The 25319-nt window shown below is 43.9% G+C and overlaps 1 protein-coding gene across 2 annotated transcripts in view; it reads left to right on the top strand.

Annotated features, from left to right (window-relative positions):
- TRIP11 (thyroid hormone receptor interactor 11) overlaps positions 1-25319 on the top strand; it is a 62948-nt gene that overhangs the window by 31008 nt on the left and 6621 nt on the right. For both annotated transcript variants that reach the window (XM_045822009.1, XM_045822010.1), the window contains exons 12-19: positions 3697-3837; positions 4523-4716; positions 7878-8041; positions 9146-9249; positions 12845-12944; positions 23384-23465; positions 24279-24393; positions 24821-24937. In XM_045822009.1, coding sequence (XP_045677965.1) covers positions 3697-3837; positions 4523-4716; positions 7878-8041; positions 9146-9249; positions 12845-12944; positions 23384-23465; positions 24279-24393; positions 24821-24937 — 1017 coding nt within the window. The remainder of the gene's footprint in view (positions 1-3696; positions 3838-4522; positions 4717-7877; positions 8042-9145; positions 9250-12844; positions 12945-23383; positions 23466-24278; positions 24394-24820; positions 24938-25319) is intronic.

Raw genomic sequence — 25319 nt, 5'->3', positions numbered from 1 at the left:
TCGTGGGTGTTGTCTTTGGAGGGGGTGTGAATTCGTTCATTTAGAGATACTTATTTTAAGGTGTTGTGGTTCATTCTAAATAAATGCACTCCAGAGGCACCTGGAAGTTTCTTTTCCCAGTTACTAGGTATTTCCAAATATTTTAAAATACTGGGTTAATTTTTTTCATCCTGTTAAGTAGGAAAGGTTAGTAGCAATTAATATTTTTCTTCAAAAAATAAAAATGTCCTGGCTGGCTTAGCTCAGTGGATTGAGCGCGGGCTGCGAACCAAAATGTCGCAGGTTCGATTCCCAGTCAGGGTACATGCCTGGGTTGCAGGCCATGACCCCCAGCAACCGCACATTGATGTTTCTCTCTGTCTCTCTTTCACTTTCCCTTCCCTCTCTATAAATAAATAAATAAATAAAACCTTTAAAAAAAAGCACTCAAAAAGTAGAAATGTGTTACAAGAGGAAAATTTGTAGTACCAAATTTTAGGCATATTTCAGTAGGTGCTAGTAATGGTTAACATTTCAGAAGTTTTTAATGAGAATGTAATGTAATGAGAAGCTCTGTGAAGTACACGCTAAGTCTCTGACAGTCTGTGGGAAGAAATATAGCCCTGGCCAGGTGTCTCGGTTGGAACATTGTCCGGTACACTGGAAGGTTGCAGGGTATGTACCTGGGTTGCAGGTCTGATTCCCAGCTGGGGCATGCACGAGGGCAACTGATAGATGTGTGTGTCTCTCTCTCTCTCTCCCCCTCTCTCTCCTCCTCCCCCTCCCTCCCACCCTCTCTCTTCCTTCTACTCTCTTCAAAATCAATAAACATGTCCTCAAATGAGGATTACAAAAAAAGGATTTAGAAAATATATGTTTTACCTTGTGACACAGTAAGCACTTGGGTGTGTGTAAAACTGAAAAGTTTCAGGAATCAGAAATTACCCTTACTGCACGTGATGCTCTGTTTAAAAAAAGAAAGTGCTGGGTGACCCATTAAATTGGTTTCTATTGAACCAGTGAGTCATAACCTGGTGCTAACAAAACGTCAGCCACGAGGGGTGCTTTCCACACAGTGGACCCGTAAACACTCCACTCCCAGCTCTGCCACTGGTGTGACTCTGGGTGCGTGTTGACCTTGTTGGTTTGTTTCTTCAGTCAAAGTGGAGGATTGTAGCAGCTACATATTTCAAGTATCAGGAGTTCTGATATATTTAAATCTCTACATGCAGTTGATTTTGATTGTAATAAGACTATCTTGAAGACCTTGTAGTACATCATACTCTATCTAGTAATGGTTATTACTCTGATCGATGGTATTAGTAATAGAGGTTTGGAAAAGAAATCAGAATACTGAACAAGAGCTTCTTGAACGCTCAAGTGCTGCCAGGCCCATGATACAAAATGATTTAACTTCTTTTGCCAGTTAAGTTCTCTCTTAGAGTCTTGGATTACAGTTTGGGAATACTTCATGAACTCTTCACTTTGGCAAGGGAAGTCATTTTCCCCTTGGACATCTGATTGAGTACACGCGCTGACAGGGTCGAGGTGTCCTCCCTCAGGTGTCACTTCTGAGCTCCTGTGGCACTGGTCTGCAGTCAGCATGAGAAAGGTCTTCCTGGTGCTCACTGACTGGGATGGGGTGGGGCGTCTTAGGGCTGGCAGGTTACGACAGAGGGGTGTGGGACAGGGAGGTGCTCTTTTTAATACGCTTTTTCTTTTTGTGGTTTTAGCCTCTTGTACAATGTAGTTCTATTCCATTGACATTTACAGATCTAAAGTATACTTTTTTTTAAAGATTTTATTTATTTATTTTTAGAGAGGGAAGGGAGGAAGAAAGAGAGAGAGAGAAACATCAATGTGTGGTTGCTGGGGGTCATGGCCTGCAACCCAGGCATGTACCTGACTGGGAACCGAACCTGCGACACTTTGGTTCACAGCCCGAGCTCAATCCACTGAGCTACGCCAGCCAGGGCTTAAAGTATACAGATTTAACTAAGACTCACCATTTAGGAAACTCCCTAAGCCGAAATTAAGTTATTCTATTACTTGAAGGTAATTAGTGTAAATTAATTTTTCCCAATACTCTATGTAGCTGAAAAGTACCTTTATTATATTTTGAATATAATAAATAACATCTCTTTTTTTTTAGGGTAAAAGAGATGTTCTCAATAGGAGTCTTTAACTCTTTAATTTTCCAATCATTTGTTCTTTCTCTGTAATACGGAAAAATTTTAATTGAAAAACTACTTGGAAACTCCTGGCCTCATTATCGAGGAGAGAGTGTTAAGATAAAAGGAACAGATGGTTTTATGTTTTGGTTTAGCTTAATTTATGTTGGGGGACACATTGTATATTAAAGAAATGGAAAGTTTCCATGAAAATTTGAAATAATACCTTCAAACTATAAATAGATTCATATGACATGCATATTTAAATAGCCTGTTAATTTTTTGTGCTTTTCAGAAATCCAGCTATCATCTTAATTTCATGGCCCTACTTTTGCAATGGTTATCTTTTTTTATTTTATTTTATTTTATTTTTTTAAAGATTTTATTTATTTATTTTTAGAGAGGGGAAGGGAGGGAGAGAGAGAGAAACATCAATGTGTGGTTGCCTCTCACGTGGCCCCCACAGGGCCCCCACTAAACCCAGGCATGTGCCCTGACTGGGAATTGAACTTGCGATGCTTTGGTTTGCAGCCTGCACTCAATCCACTGAGCTACGCCAGTCAGGGCTTGCAATGGTTATCTTTTTTTTTTTTTTAGGATTTTATTTATTTTACTTTTAGAGAGAGGGGAAGGGAGGGAGAAAGAGAGGGAGAGAAACATCGATGTGAGAAACATTGATTGGTTGCCTCTCACTCGCTCCCAACTGGGGACCAAACCTGCAACCCAGGCAAGTGCCCTGACCAGGAATTGAACTGGAGACCTTTTGGTTCACACTGGTGTACAATCCACTGACCCACACCAGCCAGGGTGCAATGGTTATCTTTTTTCTGCTCTCTTTAATAGATTGTACTTGTGTGGACTGCAACCAAGAATAAATTTCCCCATACAGCAAGATATTATTCCAGAGTTGCCTCCATTCATTAAATTGTTGCCAAAGCATTCTTTTAAAACAGGCCGTGCCTGTGGAATGACTGGCCTCTCCTCCTCTGCCAGCGCGTTGATTGACACTTGCTCTGTCCAACAGCAGCTGCGAATGTCTGTCCGATGAGTGGGGGACACACACTCTCACGCTGTGTTTGAGTGATTTTGGGTTTGTGAACAGTGTTTAGGGGACCTTTGAAGAGAGTGTGTCTTTTGAGCTCTTTTAAAAATATTTCTAATAAAGTTTAAGAACCATTTGAGATTATTAGAGAAGTTGCAAAGACAGTGGAGAGTTTCCATGTGCCTCACACCTAGTTTCCTCTGTCATGTTGCACTTGTGACAACTGCCGAACCCGTGCTGGTGCATCACTGTCACCTGAAGTTCACACTCCATTCGGGTGTCCCCAGTTTCTCGCGGAGCGGCGCCCCTGCTCCCGGAGGCGCCCAGTGCACAGCGGTGTGGTCCGGCGTCACGCGCGCTCGGGCTCGCTTAGACTGACCGCTTCTCACACGTGCCTCTTTTGACGACTTTGACATGGTTAGCTGTATTTTAAAATTAATTAATGAAGAAATGTCCTTTTGAAATGTGTTTTTATGTAAAGCTAAAGATATTTCTTCCCTAAAGGGTGAGACTGGGGAGCTAAATCAGCTTCTGAACACGGTTAAGTCGATGCAGGAGCAGACGGTCACGTTTCAGCAGGAGAGGGACCAAGTGCTGCTGGCCCTGAAGCAGAAGCAGATGGAGAACGCTGCCCTGCAGAAGGAGGTAGGCTCTCCGCCCTGCAGAAGGAGGTACGCTCTCTGCCCTGCAGAAGGAGGTAGGCTCTCCGCCCTGCAGAAGGAGGTACTCTCTGGCTGCAGAGAGGCCGTGCTGTCCGCACTCGCTGTGAGAGCCTCCACGTAAGGCGGCTGTAACGATTACCACCTGAACTGAGTCTCTTCCATGGGCGACTTTTGCCGAGTCTTCCTCTCGTGTGCTGTGGTAGGGTTTGGAACTCCCGGAATGCATTTCACTTCATTTTTCAAAGTGGAAATCATGATCTAATCATTCATGTTGTATACCTGAACCTAAAATATACCTTGATCTTTTTAAATAAAAAAGTGAAAAGCATGACATACCTTGGATATAAAAAATATTTCCCATTCATAAAATATGGGAAAAATGAGATTTACTGAAAAAGTGGTTCTGTGGCAAAAAGCCTAATACTTTGTACAGTTCCATTTTCCACTATAGCCACTGGACTGAGGTGTTCCTAAGTGAACCTTCCAAATGAGTATTCAGGATGACCTCAGGAGACTTTTTTCCTAGCATAAATACATCTTGCAGTATGAGAAATTAGTATACAGTTAAAATACTTCAATATGGGGAAGTTTTTTGATAACAGTGGCTTGTGGGGTTGAGGGGCAGGAGCATTTTGTAGAAGAAAAATAAAGAAATGTCCTCTATCTAGGTTCAGCATTTACGTGACAAAGAATTACGCTTAAATCAGGAGCTAGAGAGACTGCGTAACCACCTTTTAGAGACAGAAGATTCTTACACCCGTGAAGCTTTGGCTGCGGAAGACAGAGAGGCTAAGCTAAGGAAGAAAGTCACAGTGTTGGAGGAAAAGCTGCTTTCTTCCTCTAATGCAATGGAGAATGCAAGGTAACTCTCTCGTTTTCTTAGCCTTGATGTTAACCCTACGCTTCTTGAGTATAAGAGCCAAGAAGCATTTTTCATATTTTACCTCATTTTATTCTCTATTTTACAAATGATCTCTATTTTACAAATGAATAAACGTAAAGAGGTTTGCTGACCTTCCCAAGGCCAGGCACACAGCGTGCCGGGGGTTCACACTGAGGTTTAGCTCTCGCCCGGAGCTGGCATTCAGGGTGACGGCCTCTGCGTCTCAACCGTTACCCTGGAGAACTGCTTCTCGTCATTTTTGGAGTTTAGATTTAAATACCAACTGATTTAACTGGCTTTTCTGACTCTAAAAGAAGTAAGTTGATTACATTTGTATCATTTTATTTTTAATCGAATGATCTAAGGTTGAACAAGGTTTGGCTCTAAGAAGGGAGAGAGTAAAGGAAGTAGCAAGGTGAAGACCTAGGTTAGTGTGAATCAACTCTTGGTTTGTTAGAACTTTTGAGTAGCCAGGTCCCTACTTATACAGTTAAAAATTTTATTTCTCTCAGTAAAATGTCTTTTTTCTTATTACAAAACATATTTTTCCCTTAAAGAAAAGCACATAAACCAAAAGAACATAAAGCCAAAGTCCCACCCACCCAGAAGTCATCTTTCTCTTTGTGTCTTTATTACACTTTGATATATTTGTGTACATATTATATACTTTTAAAGCAAACAGAGGTCATACATTCATACTGTTTTGTAACCTGCTTCTGTTAATATGTGTACCAGTACACATTAAACTATATGTTTCTGCAATATCATTTTATGGCTACATAGTGTGCCATTTTTGGGATTGCCATAATTTCTTTAATCCAGTTATTTATTATTGGACATGTATGTAGAGTGTTTCAATTTTTCAGAATTACTAAGAGTGCTGTCATACCTTAAGAAAGGTATTTTTTCTTGTGACATTATTTCCTTGGTGTAAAGTTTTAGAAATGGAAGCTTGGTTCAAAGGGTATTTTTAAAACTTCTGAAATATATTTCTGAATAATCTTGCAGAAAAATGGTGTCTACTTTTATTTCCATTCTGATACGCATGTGTTTTTATGCATGTATTTACTGTGCGCTGTGCCAAGGGAGCAGTGAGAAGATGGTAGGTGCCTGAGTCCGCAGAGAGCCGTGGGCCAGGGGAGACGGTACTCCAGTGGTGGACGGCCCCTCCCAGTGTGGGGAACTTCATCATTGCGTCACACTCGGACGGAAAACTCGTGTAAAACGAGAACAGGGGATGTCGTTTGTGTGTGCGTTTCACACAGACAGAAGCGCCTAGACACCCTCGGCCTGTGACGTTGCTGTCTCACTTTTCGGGCCCTGTTTGCTCTGCCCCCGTTCGCTTGCCCGTCATAGTAATTGCCGGGGTAACAGTTGCGAAGAAGAGCCGTGGTCTTGGCACTCCTTTTTTAAAGCCCGGGTGGACCCGTGGTGTGGTTGCGGGCCGTGTCCCACCTCAGCCTTGCTTCCTTCTGGCTGTAGCCCACAGCCCACCAAACCGTAGTTCTCAGTGCTCCAGACACAGCGACTGGTTTTGTTTCTTTTCCATTTCGTACTCTTGCTTCTGCTTTAATGATCTCTGATCTCTGATCTCTGGCAGTTTTTCTGTTAATCTCACCTATTCTTCAGGTAGCATGTCCTTCACAAAGAATGCCTTGCGTCGCACCCCACTCCTCAAGTCCAAAACCAAACCCTGGGGTGACATTTTTTTCCTTTGACCCTGCATAATACTAGTGCGTCTTTGATGGGGCGCTTATATTTTATGGGTAATTGTTGACTCATCTTACACTTCTCTTCCACCCAGTGGAATGTAAGGTCACTGAGGGGAGCAAGGACACCGTTTATTTTGTGCCCTTCCCACAGGCATACGTTCTTGTGCACAGCTCAGTAGATGGTCAGCAAATCCTTGTTCTGCACGTAACACAAGCTACAAAGCAGATTACGGTGTCTGAGTCTTTACCTAACAGCAGTACCACGTGGTAAACCGTTGACCTCCTGAGTGGCCTCACAGCTCATTTCATCTTCACAGTCTCCCTTTGAGTGCTCCACTAGCCTGCGAAGTTGAACCAAACCCAGGGACATTTGAGGGCAGTTGTCTGCTGCTTATCAGTTTACTGCTCTTTCCACGAGAGGGTGCTATTGGGTAAAGTTTCTTCAAAGTACTAATAACTGTTCTACATGGGCTTCGATGGGCTGCCCTTGAGTAAGAATTTAACTGGATTATTAAAAACCCAGGAAAGACTTGCAGTAAGTATTTTGTATGTAATAATTATACATTAAGGAAGTACATCAGTGATATGAGCCTGCATAGGTATTATATAAATCTCTTAGGGAACTTTGATTTATCGTTTGGGGCAGTTGTAGGGGTTAGTTAAGTACCAGAAAGATAATGGTAAGAGATGATTAACTAGTGATGAGAGCGGTTAATCAGTGCTCTCACCTTAGGAAGGCCGTGATTTCACATGTCAAAAGCAAGGGGGTGTCAGAATTCATTGCTCATTGGATTTGGAAGCTGGATAAAATGATTTCTGAGGTTTCTTACAATTAAAAATTTGCTGGTAAATTACATTCTGGAGTTTTAGTCTGGAAACAGGAGAGTTGCAGGCCATTTGTAAATTTTCCTTATGGTGACATTTCTTGTCTAGCCCTATGCTGTCTTTAAAATGCTTGCCATTTATTCAAGTCACATTCGCAGGAAGGATGGTTGGATTAACAAAAATGGGGAGAACGAGGATTAGAGGCACTCCAAGGTTCTTTGAACTCGAACTTGATGTAATGAGGTCAGATTCATGGAGACAGAGAGTAGGATTGTGGTTGCCGGGGGAAGTGGAGCTACTGTTTAATGAGTGTGGTGCTTCGGCTGGGGCGGAGGCCAGGCGTTCTGGCGGTGGATGGTGGGGATGGTTGTGCAGGAACGTGAATGTCCTCAGTGCCACTGACCTCTGCGCTTAAAAGTGATTGAAGTAGTAAATATTATGTGTATTTTACCACAATAAAAAAAGTAGGGAAGAGACTTCACCTTATTAAAGTTATCTAAATAGTGTGAAATCTAATTTGCATTTAATCCAAAAACGTAGGGAAGATGTTTCGTCTTGTAACGCGCCTAAATAGAAACAGTTTGATTTTTCTCGTGTTTGAAGCCATCAGGCCAGTCTGCAGGTGGAGTCCCTGCAGGAACAGTTGAACGTCGTGTCCAAGCAAAGGGACGAAACCGCCCTGCAGCTCACTGTGTCCCGGGAGCAAGTGAAGCAGTACGCTCTGTCGCTCTCCAACCTGCAGATGGTCCTGGAGCACTTCCAGCAAGGTGGGTGTGTGGTCAGCCTTCCGGCGAGGAGAGGTTACCGTCGTTACTGGGAAGGTTGGCTTGTTTCAGTGCTGTTTTAGGCTAGACGTGGGGACATGGGTGTCTTTGAAAGGTTGCCCACTTGTAGGGGGGAAGATATGTAGCCATTAACCAGTTAGTTTAGACTGTTTTTACAAGTAAGACTAGAGAATGTAAGCTATGTATAGTAATCACTGAAATTTGTCTTAGTATCTATCACATGGCCAGGTAAGGTACGTGTGGGGAGGCTGTAAGGGTAACGTGGAGAGGACGCTCCTGCGGTCACGCGTGGAATACAGAGGAAGAGAGTCGCACCTAGGAAAGGGGGTTCGGTTTTGAGATCCCAGGTGGAGGTTGAACCTACTTAAAGAGTTGACTGTCAGTAATGGCTCTCCTCTGGAAAGTTGCAGAACCTGTTCTTAGCTCTTCGCCTATAGTTCGAGGTAACTGTTTTCTAGTCCGGCTGGAAAACAATCTTTTGGAGACACGATAGCGGTGATAACCGAGTATGCTTTTTCACATCTATCTCCCCTCCTCAGAGTTACTCCCTCTGACATTGTTTACGCATCCATTTGTTTGTTCATGCGTTTAGTAATTGTTGGCAGCTAATTGCCGGCTGGTGGGAGCAGGTGGGCGATTAGGGGATGTGAGGCTAATGAAGCAACAGGAGTTTCAGCTTTGTGCCCAAGTTAAACTCTCAACTCGAACACGGTAGGCCTTTGGGGTTCCTTATATGGTTGAAATCTTGAATTTTAAGTATAAGTGTTTTCTAGATCCACTACACATACATACTGAAGTGAACGTGTGTACAAAACAGTGTGGGGCTGAGGCTGTAGGGAGGAAGGCTTTGCCAAAGAGGGGGTATCGAGTGGAGTCCTGGACGGAGGCAAGAGTCTGCGAGATGGCCCAGGTGGGGAAGGGCTCAGGCAGGCCTCGTTATCTCTATTCCGGTAAGGCTGTCACTGAGGCATGCATAGTTGTTGAGACGTATGAACTATTTTTGTTGAATTATTAAAATTTCAAGTGGTTTAAAACTCTAATTTTATAATACAATTGCAAAATATATGTAACTTTTTTCTTCTTTAGAGGAAAAAGCTATGTATTCTGCTGAACTAGAAAAGCACAAACAGCTCGTAGCTGAATGGAAGAAAAAGGCAGAAAATCTGGAAGGGAAACTGATCTCATTACAGGTGGGTTGAAATAATTTCCCCTGTAAATATTATTTGCAAAGCAATTGCTTGTAGAACTGTCGTCCTAGAAATAATTTCCTAAATGATTGAGTGAACACTGTCTGGGCGACTAGCCTGCCCCTGTGCCGTGGCGTCATAGTGAGCAAGGCCCTCAGGGTTTTCCTCGCGTGACCAGCAGCAGATACGAGATGCAGGGTGTTTTAATTCCGGGGCGCGGGTGAGTATTTTAGAGATCAAGGAAGAAAAAACAAATTAATCTACAGTTTTAACTTTATAATTTTCTCTTTTCAACAAAATATATTGGGTACTTTATTTCACATGGATTGAAATAATAGATATTATCCCATTAGATCTTTTTTGCAGCATAATCCTTTAAGATACGTTTTCTCTTTATTATGCTGCCTTTTACACATACAAACATTTATATATAAAATATAAACAGAAGGAACTCTTATGAAGAGATATGACACAAAGTGACTTGCTTTTAGATTTAGGGTAAACTTTTCTAAGTTTGATTAGATTCTGGTGATTGCTGGTAGAAACTAAAATGTGCGTACCTGTCATTGGTGGTGAACGTGCTATTCAGGTACATTAATATTCCAAATAAGTGAAGCCATAGTTCCTGTAAAGTTCTGAAATTGTTAAATATTGAGTGTCTGCAGAACCGTGTGTAGATAACGTGTGTAAAATACAAGACCAGGCACCCAGCAAAGGCCCACACGCTCACCGCCCCAGTGGGGCGCCGTCCTTCGGGGCTCCTCGTGCGTGCCTCCCCCTCTCGTCCCTCCCTCACCGCCGGCCCCTCTGGCCTGTTGTGTTGGCCCACCCTTGTCATCTCGTGCGGTTTCGTCACGTCGATGTGCAGCTCGAACAGTGCACAGTGTGGTTTCGCATAGTTGTGAACTCTGTATAAGCAGCACTTTGAACTGTACATCGAATAATTTTCCTGGGACTTGTTTTTTTGCCTAGTAGTCTGTTCATGAGTCTCAGCTGTGTTGCTGTGTGCAGAGTGTTCCTTATTTTCACTGCTTTGTTCATTGCATGAATATATAATTTATTTACCCATTTTATTGGTGAGGATATTTTCATTATCTGGTCTTCAGTGTGGTTACGAACTTCCTTGTCCATATCTTCTGGTGCGCGCTACAGGGGTTTCTTCCAGGTGTGTGTCTTGATTGGAATTGCTGAGTCATGAGATACGTGTGAGCAGTTTCCACTTTATTAGATGGTGGCACATGGTTTTCTAAAGCGGTTATGCCGACTTATTCCTACCAGTGGTACGTAAGAGTTCTCATTCTACGTCCTTGGTGGCGCTTGACATTATAAGAATATGTTTAAGTTTTTGCCAATGTGGTAGGGGCAGAGGGTTCTCTTCTTCTGGTTTTAGTTTGCATTTCTCTGACTACTAATGAGGTCAAGCATCTTTTAATGTTTATTGGCCATTTATGGTTACTTCCTGGTCAGCTCATTAATATGTTTAAACAAGTATTTTACCCAGTACTTTTAGTTGCTTCTGTTGGGTGCAGAGTATCTAGTTGGTGATACTGTTCAAGTAGAAGTCACATCTTCTTTTTTAAACTAGGTTTGTTTTTAACTTAAAATGTAACATATGTTTAGAAAAAGAGTAAAATTAGAAGAAACAAAAGGGAATTAGTAAAGATAAAAGCTGAAATTAATGAAATAAAAATGAAATGGTAGAAAGAGTAACAAAATCTGAGTATTAATTTTTGAAAAAATCTTAGTGTAGTTTTAACTTTAATAATTGATTAAATATAAGCAAAATTAGGTTAAAATAGCATTTAAACTTCTTTTACACAAGGCTTAGTGTTGTGGATTTTGAATATTAAGTCTTTGTGTGTGACATGTGTGTGAAGGCACACGTTGATACATACACCATGCACCCCTCTGAGCTCTACCGCGAGGAGCTTCGTGGTCCTGGCAGGCAGCGCAGGAGGATCACAGGGTGTGCCGGCAGGACGCACAGGCACGGGCCGGGGCTGCCGTCCGCAGGTGGTTTGGAAGGAGTGGCGCCAGCAGGACGGAACTCCAAGGGCAGGGGCCAGACTTGCTGACCAGAAAAGGAATTCCTTCTGTTGGGGGAGGGGTGGGGGGGAGCCGCAGGCCTGCTTTCAAGGATTTTCAGCTGGCTCAGTCAGTTGAGACTGGTCCACCCTGATTATCCAGGATAATGTACGTGCCTTCCTTAAATTAAGCTGATGAGAGGCTTTGATTCTATTTGTAAATACCTTCACAGCACCATGTGGGTTATGTGTGATTGAATAACTGGGGGCTACAGTCTGTCCAAGATGACACCAAGATGACAAGATGACACCTGTCCAAGGTACCACATTCTGCTTCAATATGGCAAAACTTGACCTAAAGTGTACATGAGTGAATATTCCAGAATAGCTAAGAAAATTGTGCAGAGCAACAACAGTAAGGAGGGGCTTGTGCACTAAATATTGAAATAGAGCCATAAATCAGTGCCATATTGACTAGATTAGTGGAAGAGACGGAAAATTCAGAAACAGAGCTCAAGAGAGATTTGAGAATTTAAGACTAAAACCCTCAACTAAACTAACTTAAATTTCATGGGAAAAGGATAGATCATGTAACGAATGTTGCTGGTACAACTGGCTCTCTCTATGAAACAAAACAAAACGGGCCCCATACCGCACCGTGTGTGGAGTTAAATCCCACGTGTGGTGGGGTGAGGGTGCCTAACGGGAGCGGCGCTGGGAATCGGGGCATCTCCGGTGGCTTCAGTGACGGCACGGATTTCTGGCATTTGGTGGTCAGGGGCCAGGATGTCAGAAATACGTCCCTTGAGAAACACTATTTTGAAGATGTAAATATTTTCAAAAGTAAGTTTCCTGTAAGAAAACCTAGAAGACCACATGGACAGCCTAGGGTCAAGGAGGGGCCTAGCCACGACTCAAATGCAAAAGGCTGCGAACACAGGGGAGCGTGTTCGACCACGTGCAGTTTAAACACTCCACGTGCAGAAACAGGCGGTCGGCAGGCAGACGGCAGCTCGGGGGAGTAATGTTTGCAGCGGCGCTGCTGACGAGGGTCCATCTCTCCTGTGGAATGAGTGCGCGCCCACAGGCCGCCCGCAGGGAGACGGCGCAGCAGGAAAACGGCAAGGCTTGTGAGGAGGCTTCCACAGAAGAGCAGATCCGGCCATTCTGTAATCAGGAAAAAAGGCTCAGATTCACTAGCAGTTAGGGAAATAAAAAGTAATAATGAAACATCACTTTACACCCATCAGGCTTACAAAACTTAGAGCATTTGTTGCTGTCGTTCTTGACTTTGTGTATCTGCTTCTTGTAGCTTTTGTTCTCTCCTGTCCCTTTTTTATGTTTGTCACCGTGTCTTTTTGTGTTGCAGCCTCTTTTCCTGATTAGTTCCTCTAAGAGAGGCGGTGTTGGGTTGTGAGGTGTGGGTTCCGTCTTTGACACTCAGTTGCGTGACCTTGCTGCCCAAGCGCACCTGCGGAAACGGAAAGGGTTGACCGACTCTAAGATGCGTCCTGCCCCGTAGTTGGTGAAGTAGCTTTGACATGCTGCGTTTTCATTCCCTTCCCTTCCCTTAGGAGCGTCTGGATGAAGCAAATGCTGCGTTGGATTCAGCGTCAAGACTCACAGAGCAATTAGATTTGAAGGAAGAACAAATTGAACAACTTAAAAAACAAAGTAGGTTTTTTCCCTTTTCCTTTTCTTCCCGCACACTAGTGAGTCAGTGCCTTCCCCCATGCCTGGGTGAAGCTGGGTGAGACCAACTTCCGTGGGTGGGCGCCTTCCGTTACCACCTCCCATGACCGATTTGCTTCCGCTCGAATGTGGTCCTGGTGAGACCGGAGTCGTAAGTTGGCCCTGGCCGTCCAGTTCGTCTTCCTTGGCACTGAGGCGGTCAGGTTGTGTTGGCCGTCACCCTGGTGACCACCAAGGGGGCTGCTGTGACTGACCTGACTCCTTCTGTTGACGACCCCCCCCAGTCAGTCCGTGTTCATCTGATCGCCTAACGCCGTCTGCTGTGCTAGCGAGCGAGTGCTGGCTGGTAAAAGGAGCTTCTTGTGTGATGAGCGTCTGGGCACAGCTGGGTTTTTATGACTGTAGACGGCGCTCCACCTACAGGCCACTCCTCTGGTACATTCTGGTGCTTGTAAGGTTTGTCATAAGCTCCGTCAGTTCCCTGAGTTGGGTCCTGTGCTTAGGGTTGTCACCTGGGCCTCAGATGATCAGGTGGCTCATCAGTGCTTTGTTGACTCTGACGTGACAAAGGTGGCGTGTCCTCATGTAATCTCTGATGTAAGGGTCCCCAGGAAGGTAAAGCTATTCCGGGGCTGCCTGCAGTAGGTAAGGATGTAATGCTGTCAGAAGGTGATAAGGGGACCTACAAACCCACCACCTTTTAGTGTCTGCGTAGTCGCAGTCACACCAAGACGTGATTAAGGAATTAAGAAGTGCCACCTAAAATAATGTAAAAGTTAGAAACAGGCAAAACTGGAAGGAGATGCCACGGCAGAGATACTGTCAGACAGCAGAAACAGCGACTGAGACGCTGAGGAAGCAGGCAGGCGGGAACCTCTGAAACTCGGGTACCAAGGGACAAGCCAGAATCCAGCAGGAGGCAGGGGACAAGAGATTTTTGGGAACACAAAAAATAAGGTTGGTCACGTGAGGTGGTTTTCCTCCAGGTCACTTGATTCGGAGGCAGATTACCGGCCAACTGGAAGTCCTCTGTTCGCTTTGTACCACCTGCCTGGGGTCCCCAGCCTGGGGGTCTGGCACGGGCTGACAGTTGTGTATGGAGTGTCGTGGGCATTTTACATGACACGCACTGTGTGCTGGGTCTCCTTTCTTTTACTCTTCACACGCAACTCTAAAGTAGGTGGCGGTAGTTTCATTTTATAAATCAAGGAAGCCGAGATTTGAACTCTGATCCTTTACCCTTGACCAAAGTCCGTGTTCTTTGCATGTTTGCCGTATTCCTTCCTGTCGGGGAAAGAGCACTGTGTAGTCTGACTTATACTTGTTCCGTGCGTCTCCAACTCCTTTGAAGAGAGACAGTCCCTTCTCTGGTGCACCCTAAGTGTTGAAACCGTTGCCCGTGTCTGGAGGCGGTGTTCATTGGGAAGAGAGCCCAAGTGGGTCTTGAAGGCCAGTGCAGCTGCAGCGTTTCCTGGAAGACACAGGAACAGCCCAGAGTGGACACATGGGGCACCCGAGGGGTTAGCCGAGAATCACAGCAGCGTAGCGCTGAACTCGCGGAGCTGAAAAGGCAGCGTTTGGAACCAGCCCTTGGTCTGTGCCGGCGCAGGGTTCTGTGTCATGCTGCTGGAGTGTCTGAGGCCACACCCCCTTTTGGATGTCTCCCTGAGTCGTTCCCAGTAGGTAGCGGTGAGACTGCAAAATCTGGGACTTACTGTGGTCGACACCCACGACCAGAGTCCCTGCACTACTCAGTGCTTGTTCAGGCACCCACTTCAGCACCCGGTAGCAGGGGGACATTTTCAGATTTGGGTTGTCAGGGACAAGGCTGTGGCCTAGACCCCTGCTCACGTGAAGAAGTTACAAGTAACGTTCATTGTGAATGTATAGTAAGGTTGAGAGTCAGCGTTCGCGACAGAAAAAGCCCCGATTATGCTTCCACCGCTGGCGTTTGGAAGGGCAGGCAAGAGGCCAGCGCTGCGCAGACGGGAAGCGGAGCAGATACAGTTCTGTTATGTCTTCAGGCTGTTCTTGCCCTTTACAGCTCTAACAGTCTGTTCTTTTATTACCTAAGTGCTCGATACTGCTTTACATCTCTAAACAGTGGTGTGATTTTATTTTCTCAAAGCTACACTCTTGATTTGATAATATAAATAAAACTTTGATTGGCTTGGTTGTTTCAAAAGAATCACTGTATATTTTCTTTCATAGATCATTAAGTACTTTAAATGTTGATTGATGCTGTAATACTGTACTTTATTTTTAACACAAAACTTGGCCAGACAGCAAAAATATTTGCCAGGAGAAACAATTTTGAAAAGGACAGATTGGCTTTTGTTGCAAGAAAGTACACAGAGCCTTGAATCGTAGAGGCAAAGTATTGTTTTATTCCTAAGCATCTGCAGACTGATGATTAGTTGATATGCAGTTTCAACATTTAAACAATATTAGGAAACTCATTTTAAAAAGTGATATTTTATTGGAAATGCTGATTATGTCATTGCTACCAGAAATGAGCTGATTCAGTCTGGTCGGACACGAAAAGGGAGCCATCGTGTATAATACCGGTATTAAAGCAGCAAAGAGTTGATGATTTCAGTCATTCTCAGAATACATAATTGTTGGTGCCATGTACGTGCAACTGTGCTCGTGAGTTCAGGGTGTTTTCAGGCTCCGTGTGAAAAGTAGGAAGGTGCCTTATCAGGCATTAAATAATTAATGAGAACCAATTACTTGGCTTCATTTTCAGTGCTGCGCGAGATACTAGACAGGATCCCTTTTTCCGAGGAAGTAGCACAGCACGTGGAAACACCGCCAGTTCCTCACGTAAGACCAGGGTGCACAGACAGCACCGCCCGTGACACGGTGCCTCGTCAATTCCCCAAGGACCCCGGTGGGCCAGGAGCGGTCCGTGGGCCGGAGGCGCTGGGGCAGGGCCCTGCATCGGTGGTCTCGGGCTTTCACCCCGAAAATGTGAAAAGTCTCTCTCTTCGTCCCCGACCACCCCCTAAGGGAAATAACAATGGAAGAAAACCCCAAGATGATACAGGTGCTATATTTAATAGACAATGTTGGCTAGTAGAAGAATCACTGCTTTCCTCCCTTTTAGAAATTATTCTTGCAAGGTTTTCCCTGAAATATTCTTTTTTTAATAGTTCCAAAGACTTCTTTCACATGTCACCCCGTACTTGTACTGATTTTTCTATGAAACAGATAGGACAGTGTCTTTCATTAACTATTCTGAGCTGATCAGAGCTCATCATTTCTGTGGAATTGTCATTCGCGGGAACAGACACCCCTGGGGAAACGGGGCTGCCGCCAAGCCATCGAAAGATGCGTTACGCTTCCTTACTGCGTGTATGGCCAGTTCCCTTCTTTCACCTCTTGTTCTTCACCATCGTTCTCAAGGTAAAGTCCTGCTTAAGTGAAGGTGACGGGATGAAATCGAAATAGTACAAAATTCTTTTTGTTTTGATAACTAGTATTCAAAAGAGTAGTGAATTTTGTGTACACAGGGAAAAATAAGCTTCATAAACAATACCAGTTCAGGTTCTGGCATCGGGAAACTCCTTTGGCCTGTCTGCTGGTTTATACCCACGTCTCCCAGGGCCCCAGAACTGATATTATTTTAAGGAAGGTTTGGTGACTGCTTTTCAAAGTATCTATGAGTTGAGAATGGAAAGTTTTCTTAGAGTGTTCTTTAAAGAAAATCTAGAATACCATAAAAATGAGACCTAGTAAACCTGCTGTGGCATTTTAAAACTACAAATATAAAAGAAGTTTAAAATATTTTTTGTGGAACTAACTTTTTGGTATTGGATGGTAGAGTTTTTATTTCAAATAAAGACATTCCGTTTTCCAGGACATGATTTATACAAGAAAACATACAATGTCCTGTTGAACGCAGGCCAGATACATTCCCAGACGCTTTGTTACCCAAACCTTTTGAGGGATTTCTTTATAGATGTTTTTGGCAGAAGTGGTGATTTTAGAGGAAACATATAAGAAATACCAGATGCAGTTTTCTGAATTGCCATAAATGGTTAAAAAAATTATTTGTGACGATATAAACATCTGGGTATACTACACAATGCCAAAATTTTAGTTAAGTAAAAAGTGTGTATCAGTTAGATAAATAATTAAGCCCTTTTTAACTTAATGGTTCTATTCTTACATGTGTGTTTTATTAATTCTTCCAAGTATAAAGGCAGAAGGAAATTCTGTAGAGAAGAGAATGTTTTGAATTAATATGTTTTGTGTATTTTCCTTCATATGGATGAGTAATTCAGAGCACAAATCATATATTTCTTTTGTCCTGTGTTCTGTTCTTCCTAGATATCCTCCCCTCCCGGAGAAAAATCAATAAGTCTTTCATTTATTTATCAAAAATCCATCGTTTGCTGTTGTGTGTTACCAAGCACTGAAACAGGCACTAGCGCTACAAAGGTGGGGGCAGGCTGCCGGTCAGGCACGAAGGGGCAGACTGCCAGTAGTTCCATCCGTGCAGCAGATTGTTTCCGGAGGAAGGAGCGATCCCTTACACTCGGTGACGGCGGCGCGGAGGGGGAGAAGGGCTAGTGAAGGCATAGCTGACCTCCCATAAATGATGAGGAGGTATAACTGAGCAGACAGGGAGTCGGGGAAGGACATTCTGGACGCAGGGAGGAATTCACGTGAAAGTGTGTGACATAATCTGGAAGCTGGCTGAAGAGCTAGCGGACTAGCAATGACCAAAGTGATGCATGTGCACACGTGTGTGTGGCGTTGGCGTGGAGTGCTGAGTGGACAGAGTGGGGAGTGGTTGCTGTGTGAAGAAACACCGTGAGTGCGGATCACAAACACTGATTGTGGACTGGGGCCCTAAGGATAACCCAGAAGGGCAGGTCGGACTGAGCAGAGGCCGTGATGAATTGGAGTTTCTTACAGGGGCAGCAAATGCTCAGCCCCACTCAACGCTTGCCACAGAGGACGGGGGCCCAGTGTGGCCCGGTCTTCAGCTCTCTCACGAGACCCAGAAATGGAGGCTTTTATGTGAGTTATTCCAAAGGTTTTAAATCCTCACCCGAGGACATGTCTGTTGATTTTGAGAGAGAGAGAGAAACATTGATGTGAAAGAGAAACATTGGTAGCCTCCCTCCCACATGTGCCCCAACCACGGATGGAACGTGGAACCGGGGCACGCGCCCTGCCCGGGGGCACGAAGCTGCAGCTGTGCGGCGCGTGGACGTGCTGCAGCCGGCTGAGCCACCCGGCCGGGGAGCCGTTCCGCTTTTCCAGTGCGACACATGGTCCCAGGCTTCTAAACACCTGTGTGTGTGTGGCCTGAACATGACGTACTGGTTTGTGACAGAAAGCTTTCAGAAGTGGTTTAAGGTCCAGTCGGTCTGCAGCCTAGAGAGCCTTCTGTCATTAGAATGTCTTCTGCAGTGTTGGTGACAGTAAGTGCCAAAGTTACTGTAATGACTTCACTTTTCACTGACGGATCGCCTTCCGTTTTGAAGGGATGTGCTTGGCTATGTGAGCCTTTAGAAATTAAATATAACTTGACTCACATTAAAATATTCTTGTTTTGATATGGAAAATACAGTACAGAATATCAGAATTCATACTAGAGGATTGAAGGAAGAGGGTAGAGAGAAAATAAATTTGACCTGGTTATGTCAAAAATGTATATGAAATCTCTCCCAGATGCACATAGTAACTCGGACTTAACTCACGGGTAATGAGACCTCAGCATTGTCATTTCCGCTTCATCGCTGACCCTGATCTGGTAGAAGGCGTGACTGTGGAGAACCAGACAGTGCGCGCTGTGGACTCTGCACCCAAAGTTCTGTCGGACGGGGTGGAACGAAGTGGGTTAAAAGACAAAGCAAATATGTCTTATCTTCCAATGTAAATAAGTGTCAGGTGCCTTTTAAAAATACTGTTTGGTGTTACGATGACAGTGATCTTGTGTAAGTTGACATTCTCTAATAAAAGGGCCACCTAATTTCTCACTTTTGCTTTGGTTATACTTAGTTAAATGAAAGGACTAAATTTTCTTACATCAGATTTAATGTATTAGATTGAAATTTATCTTTTAGGTAGCCAGTTCATGTAAGACACAGACCCGGTTTATCTACTGACATCTCTGTGAACGGAGTTATCTTTCTAACATTTCTCCTTCTTTTGATGCCTTTGTGTTGGTTCATGAAGATGACAAGGCAAAATGGAGGAACAGGTATCCATGTTAATGTCAACCAAAGCGATACATACTATTGATATTGGTTAGCGCTAGATTAAAGGTGATATTTTAAGAAATCAGATGAGTGAGTACCAACGCTTCCTACAGCACTTTCGTGTTCAGAAGAGTCATAGTTAACCACTCAGCCTCTCTAAGAATCCTTTGAGATGGGCATGCTTGTTTTATAGAACAGGCAGCAGAGGCTGGCCCTGGTGACAGAACCAGGGCTGCTCTCCATGTCTCGTGACAGGACCACGACTCCTACGTGGGTCTCCTGTCTCCGGAGCCCTGCTGCGACCACCATTCTCTTCCCAGTCAGGCGATGGTCACAGCTGACCGAGTCCGGTCCAAGAGAGCGTAGTCATGAAATTGCCACATGACTTCGTAAGGAGCATGACCTAACTTCACCATTTCTCTGAAGACAGTGTTAATAATCACACGTGAAATGTGAAATTATGACGTGCTGGTCTGTTTCTTCGTTTTTGAATCAAGTGAGGACGGTCATTGCGCCGTCCCCAGGTGCTGCAGAGAAGGCTGATCGGGCGGGTTTTAGGACATCCTCATAGTAACTCTTCCCCTGAACTCGACGAAACCTCAGCTGCTTTGTTGCTCAGCTTTAAAGTGTGCCCCCTTGCCCCCCCCCCCGTGGTCCCCCCACCCCCGCCTTCTCTCTCTTTTTTTAACTTCCAAAGTATTTTTTTGGCATCTTAGATTATTTCACAGGGATATTGTATTTGGCTAAAAACCCCTTTCTGAATAACCATATTTTTTCCTGCCTGTGTAAATACAGTTCTGATTTCAAGTTGTGGTTTGAATTAATGTTCAGTTTTATGGAGAAATATTCAGCATCTCTGATGGGAGGAAGGTAATGGTGCCTGGAAAAAGCACTGCAGGAACTTGACTGACTTTCCTAACCCTTTCCTAGTTAATACCGGCCTTCCAGCCTCTTCCCCAGACCCGGAGGGTGTTTTCTGAGCTTCAGCACCAGAGCGCATGTGAACACTGCCTGCGTGGACACAGCCCTGTGCACGCCCGCAGGATGGGCAGAGACCCGCGTCCTGTCACGCCAGCTCAGGACCAGCTGTAGTCTGATGATGAGTGTAAGGGGTGTTTACCCTGGTATTTTGGCCTTCAGGATGTTTGGACCTGACCTTTCAGAATGCAGAGATTTTTTTTTTTTTTAGTTTATTTAGTTTTATGGAGGAAGAGGGGGAGAAAGGGAGGGAGGGAAACGTCACTGTGAGAGAGAAACATCCATCAGTTGCCTCTTGCACGAACCCCAACTAGGGACCAAACACAACCCAGGCTTGTGTCCTGACCGGGAATCGAACCTGCAGCCCTCTGGTTTATGGCACAGTGCTTTAACCAACTGAGCTACCCTGGCCAGGGCAGAAGACAGATTTTTAATCAAGTCTACACCAATGTTAATGAATTTTTATCAAGAAAACATTTTTGACAAACTTGATTATAAAGACAGATTTCTTGATCAGTTTTTCATAAAGTTACACTTTTCTGATTTTACTTGAATCAACTCTTTGCTTTGTGAATTTTACTCTGAATATGTCTATCATTCAGTTTTTACTTTTTAAATAAGAGCCAGTATGTGCAGTGGTTATATCCTGGTTATGCTCCAAAGCCATGCTATCAAATAATATGCAAGTCACATGAATAATTTTAAATTTTTTAGTGACCACACTAAAAAGGTAAAAGGGTGAAATTAACTTTAATAATATATTTCATATAACCCAGTATGCCAGGAATATTGTCATTTTGCTATGTAATCAATATTAAAAAAATCATTAATTGTAGAAGAAAGCAGAGAGGAGAAAGGAAACCTCAGGGAAGGAAGGGAATGGAGGCACAGGGAAGTTGGGCCTCCGCTCCCACTCCCTGTCCGCACCCTGGGGGCGGAGGAGAAGCCAAGACCAGGCCCGTAGTCCCTCTGGCTCTGACCGGGGCTCCTGATGGGACGGGCGATTCAGAGTGCTTCGCTGACTTGCCGCTTTTCCCCCGGATAGCCTGGCCGGGAGTTCTGTCTGGACTGGGGACGCAGTGCTAGAAGAGGCCCCAGAGGCAGCAGTGTGTGTGCTCACTGAGAGTCTACAGTGTCTGTTACTGACTCCAGCTTTAACAGTATTCTCGTTCTCCCCCCACCCCCTGTTTTTTAATGCCCAAGCTTAAATTTCTTATTGGAAAGACGGGAAAGGAAACTGTAGTAGATTTTCCGAACACAGACCTCACTTTTATAATATGGTTATGGCAACCATCTCTATTTTGGTAAATTAGCCTATTATATGAATTATATTTTGCAATTCAGATTTTTGCAATTTAGAAGACCCATAGCCAAACTGGATCTTTTGTCTATACATTTAGTACTGTATGTAAGTCAGAATTTCAGGTATTGTATGGATGAGATGAAAACATAAAGCAAATAGACCTGGCTCAGTCCGTGAGGGTCAGAAGAAGCTTCTTGGGGGAAGTGACCTAGGAGCTAAGACGTGAAGGGTGACCAGGAGTTAATAGGCAGTGCCAGTGGAAAAGAGCTTTGCAGGCAGAAGAAAAATCATTCATAGGAGTCTTGCAGCGGGACTCGAAAGTCCAGGACCAACCATGCTCCTATGTAAGTCAGTAGATTTTGAACAAGGGCGCCATGTGGCGATGGAACGACTGGATGTCTGTCCACGTGCATAAGCCCAGGGTTGGGCCCCTGCCCAACAGAAAGGTAACTCCAGGTGGGTCACAGACACACGTCTTAGAGCCACAGCTATAAACTTCCAGAACAAAGCATAGGAACAGATCTTTGTGATGTTGAGTCAGGCAGCGGTTTCTTAGCTGTGACCCTGAAAGCACAAGTGACAAAAGAAAAAATAAACTGGGACTTCAACAAAATTAAAAACATTTGTACTTACCAGGATACCATCAAGAAGGTGAAATGAGCCCTGACGGGTGTGGCTCGGTTGTCTGGTGAAGCGAAAGATTGCAGGTTCGATTCCTGGTCAGAGCACATGCCTGGGTTGCGCGTCAGGGCGCGCACGGAGGGCAGCCAGTTGGTGCTTATCGCTCCATCGATGGTTCTCTCCCTCTCTTTCTCCCTCCCTTCCCCTCTCTCTAAAGATAAATAAATAAAATCTTTTTAAAAATAGCAAAATGACAGCCCACAGAATGGGAGGAAATATTTGCAAGTCATATCTCTGATAAGAGAACTCGTTTCCAGCTATTTATGGGAAATGCCATGTAAAGCAGTAAGTTTGTGGAAAGAGGTCAGAGTGTCTCCTGTGGGTGTGTCTCTTGATTTAAAAATGCAGAGCTCTGCTGCAAAGCAGTCTTCTTCGTTTCTTCCAGAGTGAAATTCGTGGTCTCTCTTGAAGTTAATAAGCATCTCCCTCAGGTCACGCCTCCCATGTCTGAGGTCGGTCCTAGGTGTGAACTCCAGGGGTTTGGCTGAGCGCCCCTCAGTCTGGGAACCCCTGCCCCACAGCGTGGCTGAGTTTGGGAACAGGGCATTTCCTGTTGAAATTCTAGACTGCTTTTAATATTGCTCCAACTCGAACCATTCCACCAAAGATTTTACAGATTTTGCTTCCTTTTTGAGCAAGAATTTTAAAATAGTCCAAACATCCTTCTGAATCAGCCCTAAATTATAGTATCTTGATCAGTATGTTAGAATCAGTGATACGAATTATATTTTGCAATTTACCCAAGAATTCGCCGTATCAGCTACATCCTGAGCCATGGTCTTAGCTGTGATACTTTTCTTAGCTCACCGAAAAGCAGAGTCCAGCCAGGAAAATGGAAAAAAGGAAAATCTAAAATTGTCCTTTCTATTTCTTCCCATTTAACATTTCTCTGGAAATGTTTCATGCAAGGAAGCAGTGGTGAAAATCTCTTCTTTGCTACGAAGTTTCTGAAGAGAATGAAAAACTTTGGGTGGTTTATACAATTTCTGCTAAAGAACAGATTACTTTATTGGGGCTAAACCATATGGATTAATGCGTCCTCTGGCTTCTAGGTCATTTCTGCACCAGCAAACCTAGCTCACTGAACCCAAGGAGAGGTGAGATGGAAGTAATCGAACGTCCCTCATCGGAATAAGTGCACATATCAGAATTCACAGCGAAGACTCTGAAATCGCATCACATATCCATCCGGACTATTTTAATCAGCTAATGACTGTCTTCATTCGCATGTTTTAAAACAGATGAGCTCCGACAAGAAATGCTGGACGATGTACAGAAGAAGTTGATGAACCTAGTAAACAGCACAGAAGGAAAAGTAGACAAGTACGCTCTGCCTTTTAACTTTCATGTATTTTATGAGGAGTCCTTTAATGGTAAAAACCTGTGCGTGTGCGTGTGTATATCTGATTAGGTTTTTTAAAGACTTTTTCTTGCATAGTGATGAGACGTAGGTAGTTTTAATAAGGGGTCAGTAGAATAACTTCTCTTCTCTTGGCTTTTAAATAGAGTTTTCCAGCTCAAATTATTTTCCTTAAAACCATATGGAAGAGTTAAAATATCACCACTCTTGTAAAATAAAAAGTGTATTCTTACCATTCTCTTTACTATCTTCAAAGGAACATATTTTGTTCAAATATATTGGATCTAGATTTCAAATGTATGAAATCCAGGTATATATGTAGTATATCATAAATATTTTAAAGACTTCCGTATTATTAGCAAATTTAAGTAGGTGTTAATGGGGAAATACAAGCATAACCATTACACCTACAAACTGTCATTACCACCTGAGGTGGGGAGAGAACGATCTAAAGTGTCCCTTTAGGGACGACACCAGTGCAGTCACCGAGTGTTACTGACAGTCACCGTCTCAGCTGGTCATGGGGTCAAAGTTCGTGGGTGGCTAGTAAGTGATGCTTCGGCCATATACCTTTCGGGTTGTTCGAAATAGTCGTAATTAGAGATGGCAAGACTTTTTAAGTGTTACTTCAAAATATATTATTGTTTAGTGCCTTTTACAGTGATTATTTATGTATAATTAAATAGTTATATATTTAGTGTTTATTATTTCAATACCCTAAATACTGGGATAGCTTGCTCAGTAAGCTTGAGCTGTTTCTTCCTCCATTTGGGCAGAATCCTGATGAGAAACCTCTTCATTGGACACTTCCACACACCAAAGAATCAGCGCCACGAGGTGTTCCGGCTAATGGGAAGCATCCTGGGCATCAAAAAGGAGGAGCTGGATCAGGTAACGGCGTGAGGAGCGCCGCCCGAACGCGTTCACGGTGAAGACAGTGGCCTCACGCACATTTTCTTTCTCCGTGTTGTGTAACTGTTCCTGGCAGAATTTTTTCAATAATGTGAAAGTGGAACCATTTCCTACTACAGTGAAGGGGTGGCCTTGCTCGGTTTGTATAATATTAGATTAAGTATTTCGTAACTTATTTTCCATCTTGTTTATCAGACTGCTGAATTTTGAGAGTGACAGTCCTCGACTTTTATTCAAGATGGAGTTTGGGAGGACATTCCGTTGTACTTGTAGCCGCTCTCGGGGGGAACGTCTATTAGGAATTGGACCTGACAAGCATGTTTGGCTGCCCTCTGAAATCATGTAAAAACGGTTCTTATTTTTTCTTGTACTGATAATACTTTTCTGTTTTCAAATAACTTTTCAGTTGTTGAATGAAGATCAGGGCGGCGTTACCAGATGGGTGTCTGGGTGGCTTGGAGGAGGATCGAAAAGTGTTCCCAACACGCCTCTGAGGCCCAACCAGCAAAGCGTGTTCAACAGTGTAAGCGCTGCTTTTGTTCTCGCTGAGCAGGGGTGGCAGAGGAGTGGCAGGGTGCCTGTGCGTCACGCTCGCTTTCAAAGCCTCAGCTTTCTTTTTTCACGTTATTTTATGCAGCCCTTTTACTTGGAGTTTTGGAAACTGAGATCCAGAAACGTAATTAGCTTAAGGATAATAAGGCAGCTTTAATAAGTTTATTGCATATAGGTTTTATTTTAGCTTTTTATTTATATAGTGCTTCTATTTTCAAAATATTTTTATTTGTATTTGATTATTGATATCGCAGGCACACAGTCCTTTGTCTTACTACTAAATTATGAGGTTCTTGAAGGCGGAGGTTTTATTTCGTGCGTGTAGGATCTGCCTGTCACTGAGCCAGTGAGTC

Source organism: Phyllostomus hastatus, unplaced genomic scaffold (assembly GCF_019186645.2).
Source record: "Phyllostomus hastatus isolate PE091 unplaced genomic scaffold, TTU_PhHast_1.1 phas_scaffold_501, whole genome shotgun sequence".
In the NCBI taxonomy this organism is placed as follows: domain Eukaryota; kingdom Metazoa; phylum Chordata; class Mammalia; order Chiroptera; family Phyllostomidae; genus Phyllostomus; species Phyllostomus hastatus.
The sequence above is the reverse complement of the archived record's forward strand: the minus strand, read 5'-3'. Positions and strand labels throughout refer to the sequence as shown.